This window comes from Melozone crissalis, unplaced genomic scaffold, assembly GCF_028551555.1.
Source record: "Melozone crissalis strain CALT ecotype California unplaced genomic scaffold, PUWL_Pcris_2 ptg000327l_1, whole genome shotgun sequence".
Lineage (NCBI taxonomy): Eukaryota > Metazoa > Chordata > Aves > Passeriformes > Passerellidae > Melozone > Melozone crissalis.
This window is the reverse complement of record NW_026536077.1, coordinates 71,167-82,500: the sequence shown is the minus strand read 5'-3', so window position 1 is coordinate 82,500 and position 11,334 is coordinate 71,167. Positions and strand designations below refer to the sequence as shown.

Here is an 11,334-nt window from a genome sequence, read left to right as displayed (position 1 = left end):
TCTCAGGTTTTGGGGGGAAAAAATTGAAAAAAAATGAGAGGCAATTGACCCCGACTGTTATATCCCAAATCCAGGAAAATCACTTTTAATTTTATTTTTATTTTATTTTATTTATTTTATTTATTTTATTTTATTTTATTTATTTTATTTTATTTTATTTTATTTTATTTTATTTTATTTTTAATTTTAATTTATTTTATTTTATTTTATTTTATTTTTTATTTTATTTTATTTTAATTTATTTATTTTATTTTATTTATTTTATTTTCCCCAGACCGAGGGCAGCACCTTTCCCTTCACCCAACATTTACGAGGCCGCGGAACCCCTGGAAATAAATCGATTTATTTACGATTTAGGAGCACTGGGGAGTTCAAAACCACCCAGAAATTTCAGATTTTGGCGGAAAAAATACAAAATAAACGAGCGAGGCGGGGGCGGCATTGACCACGCAGCGTGGGCACGGGGTCCTTTATTTTTTTTCTTTTTTTTTTCATTTTTTTCCCCTTTTTTTTTCATTTTTTCCCCTTTTTTTTTCCTTTTTTCCCCTTTTTTTTCCCTCTTTCCCAGGCAATAATCCGCGGCTATAAAAATCCAAGCGGGCCAATGTAAATTTGTGAAATTCGAGTTTGGGGCACTGCGGAACAAAGCTCTGCCTTTTTCTGGCCTCGTAAACTTCGGGCAAAGCTCCCGAATTTCAGCCCGGCCCAGGGGAATTGTCCCGGCTTTTGTCCGAAATTACTCAATTTTTCCATTTATATTCTCAATTTTTACATTTATTTCTGAGGAAATCCCGCAGCGCCCAGCCCGGGGAAGGCGCTGGGGCTGCTTTAAATTGAATTATTTGAGATTTTATTCATGGAAATATTCGGAAATTTCATATTTTTTTTGCGGCGTGTTGAGCATCCTGCTCCCATGCCGGACGATTCATTATTTATAAATAGTTATAATTATGTATAATTATTTATAATTGCTTATAATTACTTATAATTATTTATAGTTATTTATAATTATTTATATCGCATTCCTCAGTGCTCCGGGCGCTCCCCAAAAATGCGAATTTTGGTTTTGCTCCCCAAAAATGGGAATTTTTGCGGGTTTTTATGTCAATGTGTGACCATGAAGAAATCGTGGCCGGGAGGGGGTTGGGGCTGTTTGTGTTTATTCCTAATTTATTTTATTTTATTTTATTTTATTTTATTTTATTTTATTTTTTTATTTATTTATTTTAATTTTTATTTTATTTTATTTTATTTCATTTTCATTTTTTTATATTTCATTTCATTTCATTTTATTTAATTTCATTTTATTTTATTTCATTTCATTTCATTTCATTTTTATTTTATTTCATTTTATTTCATTTCATTTTTATTTCATTTCATTTTCATTTTATTTTATTTTATTTCATTTTATTTCATTTCATTTAATTTTTTATTTTATTTTATTTTATTTTATTTTATTTCATTTCATTTCATTTCATTTCAAGTTTAGTTTAGTTTAGTTTAGTTTTTAAATTTTTTTTATTATTTTTATTTTATTTTATTTTATTTCATTTCATTCCATTTTATTTTATTTTATTTTATTTTATATTTTCCCCGCGTTTCTGCGGCGCAGAAATGACGAAACGCCTTTTATCCCCAATTCCCCCCCATCCCTATGAAAGGCAGAGCCGGCGCATCAGCACCATCCCTTCAATCCACAAAAAAAATAAAAATCAATTCCAACTCCCCCAACCCCACCCCTCCTTCGCGGAGCCTCCCCGCCCGCTCCGGCCGCAAAACCCGCGCGGGGCGGGAGGGGGGGAAGCGGAAACCCCCAAATATCCGCGCTGAGAGCGGTTCGGTGCTTTTGACCATTTATAATTATTTATTTATTTATTTATTTATTTATTTATTTATTTATTCATTCCCCCCCGCGTTCGGCGGCGCGGACCCGGAACCCGCCGGGAGCGGAGCGCGGGGGCGCTGCCAGCGCGCGCGGCCCCGCGGCCCCGGTGATTACGCGCCCCCGACGCTTTATCAGGGCCGGGCTCAAAACTTGGAGCGATCAGAGCGGCCCCGCGGCCCCGCGAACCGCCCGGGAACCGGGAACCGAGCGGGAACGGGGCCGGCCGCGCTCCTGCCACCCGCACCTCCCGCATTCTGATTTATTTTCATTATTTTCATCTTTCATTCTTCATTTTTAAAAAAATATTTTTAATTTTTTTCAATTTTCTTTCCTTTTTTTTTCCATTTTCTTTCCTTTTTTTTTCCATTTTCTTTCCTTTTTTTTTCCATTTTCTTTCCTTTTTTTTTCCATTTTCTTTCCTCTTTTTTTCCATTTTCTTTCCTTTTTTTCCAATTTTCTTTCCTTTTTTTCCAATTTTCTTTCTTTCTTTTCCACTTTCTTTCTTTTTTTTTCTTCAATTCTCTTTCATTTTTTTCCAATTTTCTTTCTTTTTTTCAATTTTCTTTTTTTTTCAATTTTATGGCTTGTTTCTCTTAATTTTATGCCTTTTTTTAAAAATTATTTTAGGCTTTCTTTTCCATTAATTATAGGGTCTGTTTCTTTTTAATTCAGGGCCTGTGGTTTTTCTTGTTTTGGTTTTTTTTCTTTTTGTTTTTTTTTTTTAATTTTATGGTTTCTTTTCTTTTAATTTTCGGGTCTGTTTTGGTTTTTTTAATTTTAGGGTTTCTTTAAATTGTCGGGTTTGTTCTTTTAATTTTAGGGTTCCTTTCCTTTTAATTGTCGGGTTTGTTTCTTTTAATTTTAGGGTTCCTTTCCTTTTGATTTTCGGGTTTGTTCCTTTTTATTTTAGGGTCTATTTTTTTGTTAATTTTAGGGTTTCTTTTCTTTTAATTTCAGTGTTTCTTTTCTTATAACTTAATGGTTTCTTTTCATTTTATGGTTTTTTTTTTTTCTTATAACTTTATGGTTTCTTTTCTTTTAATTTTATGGGGGTTTTTTTCCTTATAATTTTATGCTGTCTTTTCTTTTAACGTTACGCTTTCTTTTCTTTCATTTGACGCTGTCTTTCCTTTTCACTTCATGCTTTCCTTTCCTTTCAACTTTATGCTTTTTTTTTTTTCTTTTAATTTTCCACTTTCTTTCCTTTTCATTCTAGGAGCTTCATTTTAACTTTAGGAGGTTTTATATATATATATATATTGAATTTTAAGGGGGTTTTGTCTATTTTTCCCCCCCCCAATTTCAAATTTCCCCCCCCGTACGATGCCTCACCATGTCCATCTCTGGCGCCCTCAGCAATTACTACGTCGACTCCATCATCAGCCACGAGGGCGGCGATTCCCCCTCCCCTAAATTCGCCCCCGCGCCCTTCGCGGCGCCCCGAGCCCCGGGCGAGCCCCTCGAGTTCCCCTCGTGCAGCTTCCAGCCCAAGGCGGCGCCGTTCGGGCCCTCCTGGGCCGCGCCCGCCGCTTTCCCCCGCGTTCCTCCCGCAGCCCTGGCTGGAGCCCGGGCCCGGTCCGGCCAAAGCCGAGCCCAGCCGGGCCCCGGACGCGCCCAGGGGCGGCTTCGGCGCGGAGCAGCCGCGGGACGCGCTGGGCATCGGCCCCGAGCCGCGGAGAGCAGGCGGCGGCTTCCAGGACCATAAACCCGGCGGAGGAAGCGAGGACAAAGCCGGCCGAGATCAAAGTGAGTGATAAAAGTGAGGGAGCGGCGCAATAAAAACGGAAATAAAAAGGGGGTGATGGTGATGGGGGAGGGAAAGTTGAAAATCGGGGCTTGGGGAGGGAGGGAGGGGAAAGGGAGGGGCGGGGATGGGGGAGAGAGAGGGGTGAGGAAATGGGAATAAAATCGGGATTTTGGGGCTGGGCCGGAGCGGGAGTGCGGAGAGGAGAGAGCGCGGGAGGGAGTGAGGCGCCCCGAGGAGGAAAACGCAGGAAAACGGCAGGAAAATGCGGGAAAACGGCAGGAAAATACAGGAAAACGGCAGGAAAACGGCAGGAAAATGCGGGAAAACGGCAGGAAAACGCAGAAAAACGCAGGAAAACGGAGGAAAACGGCAGGAAATTCAGGAAAGCCCAGGAAAACGGCAGGAAATTGCAGGGAAACCCAGGGAAAGGGAGGGAAACCCAGGGAAAGGGAGGAAAATGGAGGAAAGCGGAGGAAAACGGGAGGAAATTACGCGGTGGAGGGCGGAGGGGCAGCGCGGAAAAGCCGAGGGGTGGAAAGAGAGAGGAAAGAGGGGGGAAATGGGGAAAAAGAGAAAAATTACGGGAAAAAGTTCATTGTGGGAAGGGCGGAAACTGCGCCGGGTGGAAAGAAAGAGGAAAGAGGGGAAAAAGAGGAAAAGTTGATGGGAAAAGTTCACCGGAAAAGCGCGGAAACACCGCGGGGGAGGACAGTGAGGAAAAGGGGCGAAAAATGGGGAAAAAAGAGGGAAAATCTCAGGAAAAAAGTTCACTAGGAGGGAAACGCGGAAACTCCGCGGGGTAGGAAAAAGAGAGAGAAAAAAGGAGGAAAAATAAAAAGGGAGAAAAAAAGGAAAAACCTCCGGACAAAAGTTCACCGGGAGGGAAGCGCGGAAACGCCGCGGGGGCGGAAAGTGAGGGAGAAAAAAGGGTGAAAAAATGGGGAAAAAAGAGGAAAAATGGCTGGGAAAATGTTCACGGCGGAGGTTCCGCGCCGCCTTTGCCGGCGCTGCCTCCCGACCGCGGAGTTTATTTATCTGCGCCGTTAATTGTTTGTTTATTGGCGGGATGAATATTTCAGAGCCACGCTCCTTCCCTGCTTAAAAACACCCAAAATACAACCGGAGAAGGAGGGAGGGGGCGTTGGAGTTAATTAGCTTTTATATCAGCTTTTATATCGCTTTTATATCGCTTTTATACCGGTTTTATATCGGGTTTTATATCTGTTTATATCAGTTTTATATCAGCTTTTATTCGTAATTTCGCCGGATTGGGGAGACGCTGAAAACTCCAGGCCGGGCCTTTTTGCCGCGTGAAATGTGGATTTAAAATAATCCAAATAATCGGCCCGCGGGGTGGTTAACGCTATTAATAATATTAGAATTGTTATTTTTAATGATAATATTTGTGTTGGAGGGAGGGAGCGTCGGTGTCACCTCCTGCCGGCGCCTGGTTCTGCTCCAAGGTGACCCCGGAGCGGTTTTGCCCTCCCAGGAAAGATTTTTCCATTAAAAAACCGAACTTTTCCATCAAAACCCCGAATTTTTCCATAAAAAACCGAACTTTTCCATAAAAACCCCGACTTTTTCCATAAAAAACCGACTTTTTCCCTAAAAACCCCGAATTTTTCTATAAAAAAAGCGAATTTTTCCATTTAAAAAAACTGGGTTTTTTTCCACAAAAACCCGAATTTTTCCCTAAAACCCCGAATTTTTTCAATCCTGGCAGAGCAGCAGCGCCCGGAGGGTGGAAATTCCCATTTTTTCCTCCCTTTAAATGAACTTTTTTCCCATTGAAACACGGGATTTTCTCTCCCCCTCGCCATTTCCTCTCGCAGCGCGTTCTGGTGGCGCTTCTTTTTGTTGTTTGCTTTTAAATTTACTTTTAATTTATTTTCCCTTTCCCCTCTCAATGAACCCGCCCAGAAGAAAAGTCCTTTTCTATTGCGCTGGGCAGGATCCAGAACAAACCCAAACCGACCGCGCCAAACAAAACCCCCGAAAATGGAACATTTTGTCCCAAAATAATCACTCTCAAAGCCGCCCTGCTTTCCGTGCGGTTTTTTTTTTTTCCCTTTCAATAACAATTAAATTTTTTTTGCTTTCAATAACAATTAAATTTTTTTTGCTTTCAATAATAATTAAATTTCTTGCTGGCCTCCAGGGCTGTTGTGCAGCCAGACCTGATTCCGATTTTCCCATTTTTCCCTTTTTTTGTTGTTGTTGTTTCTCCCTGATGAATCGCTGCCTGGAAGCTGTTCATTTATTTTACTGGATTTTGGAGAAAAAAAAAAAAACACCAAAAAATAAAAAAGATGCCAAGACCTCTCCCCATTCCCTTTATTTGTGAGGAAATCAAATAAAATAAAAATCCATTTCAACGACCCCAAAATGCCCCGAACCCGCGCGGCCATTAAAGGATGGCGGGCAGGATTAACAATATCAATTATTAACAGCTTTCCTCCTCTTTAATTATTAATTCTGCATATTGCATCCACTCAATTCCGGGGAGGAAACGGCCCTGCAAACTCGGCAGGGGCAGGACTCGCTCGGGAAGGTTCAGGGGTTGATATTGATATTTTTTTATTGGAAATATCCAATAAATTGGATTTTTGGGGGAGTTTGGGGTGGCCCAGGGGTTTCTGTGCGGGATTTGGCTCCCGGCGCGATTCTGGGGCGAAAAAGGGAATAAAAGGGGAATTTGTGCGTTCCTCCCTCCCGCCACCGGTGTTCGCACGTGATTAGCGAAAATCCCAATATTTACCCTAAAACCGCTTCGCTTTCGGCCGCGATTTTCGCCACCTCGGCCGCTGCCAGCGGGGCGGGCTCGGCTCCCGAAATTTCGCGTGTCCCTCCCCTCCCTCCATGGAAAAAATTCCCCAAATATCCCCAAAAAATGGAATTTTTTATTGCCACCATTCCCACGCGGCTTCTCCCACCCGCCAGCGTGACGGGGGGGGGGGGGGGGGAAGCTTTTATTTATTCCTAATTTTCATTAATTTTTAAATTTCATTTCTTTATTTTATAATATTATTTCTTTATTTACTCTCGTGTCTTCATTTTAAATTGCATTTCTTTTGCAAACCCATTTATTTGATTCTAAATGTTGCTTATTTTTCTTTATTTACAGTGTTATATAATTAAAAGATAACTGCAATTTCTGCAAAAATTTATTTATTTATTTATTTATTTATTTACTTGTTTATTTATTTATTTATTTACTTACTTTTATTATTTACTTTTATTTTTATTTCTTTATTTTTTGGCTGCGTTTCCAGCCCTGCCAATGTCACTGGCTGCGGGTGACGCTGTCCAGACCTGTGGCAGCCAGAGAGGGATTTTTGGGGCCAGATTGCACCAAAAAATTGAATTAAAAAAATTGAAATTGCCAGGATTTGTTCAGGAAAAGCCGCTCCAGGTCTCCCCTCCCTGCGTGATGGGGCTGGGGGAGCAAATCCTGGGGAAAATGGGGAGAAAGGGAAAATTTGGGGTTGGTTTGTGTGGAATGTGGGGGCTGGGGCGGGACCCCAAAACCCGCAGAAATTCACCCAAAAACCCCGGGGAAATTCACCCCAAAACCTGGAGAAAAGAAATCAAAAACCCCGGGGAAATTCACCCCAAAACCCACAGAAATTCACCCAAAAACCCCGGGGAAATTCACCCCAAAACCTGGAGAAAAGAAATCAAAAACCCCGGGGTTCACCCTAAACCTACAGAAATTCCACCCAAAAACCCTGGGGTGCACCCAAACCCCACAGAAATTAACCCCAAAAACCCCGGAGTGCACCCAAAACCCACAGAAATTCACCCAAAACCCACAGAAATTCACCCAAAACCCTCTAGACAGGGACCCCAAAACCTCGAGGTGCACCCAAAACCCGCAGAACTTCCCCCCAAAACTCACAAAAATTCACCCCAAACCGTCTGGTATGAACCCAAAAAGCCGCAGAAATTCACCCCCAAAACCACAGAAATTCACCTCAAAACCACAGAAATTCACCCCAAACCCCTCGGGGTTCACCCCAAATTTGGGGTGCGGGGACAGCGTCCCTCTCTCAACTCCTGCGCCCCCAGTGCCAGCTCCGGCACCGCTGGAATTTTTGGGGTTTTTTGGGGTTTTTGAAAGGGATCTTTCTGGATTTTCTAGGGGTTTTTTTGGGCCTTGGGGTTGGGCTTTTTAGTTGTTTATTTTTTGTTTGTGGTTCTGTTTTTATTTTTGCTTTCTTCTGGCTTTGGTTTAGTTCGGTTTGCTTTTAGTTTTGGATTTGGTGTTTTGTTTCCTGGGTTTGTGTGGTTTTTGTTGGTTTGGTTTGGTTTGGTTTCATTAGTTTTAGTTTGGGGGTTTGTTCTTTTTGTTTGATTGGGTTTCGGTTTGGTTTGGGTTTGATGTGGTTTGGTTTGGTTGGGTCGGTTGGTTTGCTTTCATTGGTTTGGTTGGGTTGGCTTGGTTTGGTTGGTTTGGTTTTGTTTTGTTTTCGGGTTTGGTTTGGTTTGGTTGGTTGGGTTTGGTTGGGTTGGGTTTGGTTTGGGTTTGGTTTTTGTTTTGTTTTTTGGTTTGGTTTGGTTTGGTTTGATTGGGTTGGGTTGGGTTGGTTTGGTTTGGTTGGTTTGGTTTGGTTTGGTTGGGTTTGGTTTTTGTTTTGTTTTTTTGTTTGGTTTGTTTGGTTTGGTTGGGTTTGTTTGGGTTGGGTTTGCTTTGTTTGGTTTGGTTTGGTTTGGTTGGGTTTGGTTTTTGTTTTGTTTTTTGGTTTGGTTTGGTTTGGTTTGGTTGGGTTTGTTTGGGTTGGGTTTGCTTTGTTTGGTTTGGTTGGGTTTGGTTGGGTTTGGGTTGGTTGGGTTTGGTTTTTGTTTGGTTTGGTTGGGTTGGGTTTGGTTGTGATTGGGTTGGGTTTGGTTGGGTTTGGTTTTTGTTTTGTTTTTTTGTTTGGTTGGGTTGGGTTTGGTTTGGTTTGGTTTGGTTTGGTTGGGTTTGGTTGGGTTTGGTTTGGATTGGTTAGCTTTGTTTGGTTGGGTTGGGTTTGGTTTGGTTTGGTTTGGTTTGGTTTGGTTTGGTTTGTTTGGTTTTGTTTTAGTTTGGTTTGGGTTGGTTGGGTTTGTTTGGTTTGGTTGGGTTTGGGTTGGTTGGATTGGGTTTGGTTGGGTTGGGTTGGGTTGGGTTTGGTTGGGTTTGGTTTGGATTGGTTAGGTTTGTTTGGGTTGGTTGGGTTTGGTTGGGTTTGCGTTGGTTGGGTTTGTTTGGTTTTGTTTTAGTTTGGTTTGGGTTGGTTGGGTTTGTTTGGTTTGGTTGGGTTTGGGTTGGTTGGATTTGGTTGGGTTGGGTTGGGTTGGGTTGGGTTTGGTTTAGTTGGTTTGGTTGGGTTCCATCTAGTTTCCTTCTTGTTTTACTTCACTTTATTTCACCTTCCATTTCATTCATTGTCCCCCCCAACACCACCCACCTCCCCTTTAAAAAACCCCAAAAAAGCCCCCTAAAACCCCACCAAAACTCTGATTTTCCCATTTCCCCCCATTTTTATTTGAAAATCCCCCTTTTCCAGCCAACCCCGCCGCCAGCTGGCTGCAGGCGCGCTCGTCGCGCAAGAAGCGCTGCCCGTACAGCAAATTCCAGACGCTGGAGCTGGAGAAGGAGTTCCTGTTCAACATGTACCTGAGCCGCGAGCGGCGGCACGAGGTGGCGCGGCTGCTCAACCTCAGCGAGCGCCAGGTCAAGATCTGGTTCCAGAACCGCCGCATGAAGATGAAGAAGATGAACAAGGAGCAGGGCAAGGAGTGACGGGAGGGGCAGAGTTCACGAAACTCGGCGGTTTTTCCTCCAAACTGCCCCGAAAGCGGCGCCGGATCCTCCCCCAGTCTGTTGTTCCAGATGAAATTCTGGTTATTTTCATTTTTCAAGTCTCTTCTCTTCTGGAGAACGGAGGTAAAAGGAGCCCAAGGTGCGACTCCTTTTTGGGGTAAGGAGTGACGGGACAGGCAGCGCCCCCAAGATCACAGATTTTCTCCAAACTGCCCCAAAAGCGGCCCCGGATCCTCCCCCAGTCTGTTGTTCCAGATGAAATTTTGGTTATTTTCCTCTTTAAAAATCTTTTTTTGGGGTTCAACGCGCTCCAAAGTGCAGCTCCTTTCGGGGTAAGGAGTGACGGGACAGGCAGCGCCCCCAAGATCACAGATTTTCTCCAAACTGCCCCAAAAGCAGCCCCGGATCCTCCCCCAGTCTGTTGTCCCAGATGAAATTCTGGTTATTTTCATTTTTCAAGTCTCTTCTGGAGAACGGAGGTAAAAGGAGCCCAAGGTGCGGCTCCTTTTTGGGGAAAGAAGCGAGAGGAGACAGAGGCAGAGTTCCCAAAACTCAGAGATTTTCTCCAAACTGCCCCAAAAGCGGCGCTGGAAGCTCCCCCAGTCTGTTGTTCCGGATGAAATTTTGGTTATTTTCATTTAAAAATCTTTTTTTGGGGTTCAACGCCCCCCAAAGCGCGGCTCCTTTTGGGGGAAATGAATGAGGAGGACGAGGAGTGACGGGATGGACAGAGCTCCCAAAACTCGGCGGTTTTCGTCAAACTGCCCCAAAAGCGGCACCGGATCCTCCCCCAGTCTGTTGTTCCAGATGAAATTTTATTTTCCTCTTTAAAAAAATCTCTTTTTTGTCTTTTGGAGCAACTCAGCCCAAAGCGCGGCTCCTTTCGGGGTAAGGAGTGATGGGACAGGCTGCGCTCCCAAATCTCAGAGGTTTTCTCCAAAAGCAGCGCTGGATCCTCCCCCAGTCCCAGCTCCGCTGTTCCAGCTGAAATTTTGGTTATTTTCCTCTTTAAAAAAATCTCTTTTTCGTCTTTTGGAGCAGCTCAGCCCAAAATGTGGTGCAAGGAGCGAGCAGGGCAAGGAGTGACGGGACACAGAGGCAGCGCCATCGAAACTCAGAGATTTCCTCCAAACCGCCCCAAAAGCGGCGCCGGATCCTCCTCCCGTCTGCTGTTCCAGCTGAAATTTTATTTTCCTCTTTAAAAAATCTCTTTTCGTCTTTTGGAGCAACTCAGCCCAAAGCGCGGCTCCTTTTGGGGAAATGAATGAGGAGGGCAAGGCGTGACGGGACACAGAGGCAGCGGCCCCAAATCTCAGAGATTTCCTCCAAACTGCCCCAAAAGTGGTGCTGGATCCTCCCCCCAGTCCCAGCTCTGCTGTTCCAGCTGAAATTCTGATTATTTTCAATATTTAAATCTCCTTTCGCCTTCTGGAGGTAACTGAGCCCAAAGCGCGGCTCCTTTTTGGGGGCAAAGAGCGAGAGAGCGGCACAAGAGAGGAGAAAGCGGCAGCGCCCCCAAATCTCAGCGTTTTTCTGCAAACTGCCCCAAAACCAGCACCGGATCCTCCCCCAGTCCCAGCTCTGCTGTTCCAGATGAAATTTTGGTCGTTTTCCTCTTTAAAAATCTTTTTTTTTTGGAGCAACTCAGCCCAAAGCGCGGCTCCTTTTGGGGGGAAGGAGCGAGCAGGGCAAGGAGTGACGGGACGCAGAGGCAGCGCCCCCAAATCTCAGAGATTTTCTCCAAACCGCCCCAAAAGCGGCGCCGGATCCTCCCCCCAGTCCCAGCTCGGCTGTTCCAGCTGAAATTTCGGTTGTTTTCCTCTTTAAAAATCTCTTTTCGTGTTTTGGCACAGCTCGGCCCAAAGCGCGGCTCCTTTTGGGGGCAAGGAGTGACGGGAGAGGCGGCGCCCC

General features: G+C 44.1%; 1 protein-coding gene across 1 annotated transcript; it reads left to right on the top strand.

Annotated features, from left to right (window-relative positions):
* The first annotated feature begins 3,218 nt into the window (after positions 1-3,218).
* LOC128949944 (homeobox protein Hox-B9-like) lies at positions 3,219-9,402 on the top strand. The gene is given in 3 exon segments (XM_054294838.1): positions 3,219-3,410; positions 3,412-3,631; positions 9,167-9,402. Coding segments are annotated over 3 exon segments (648 nt in total).
* Positions 9,403-11,334: the final 1,932 nt, after the last annotated feature.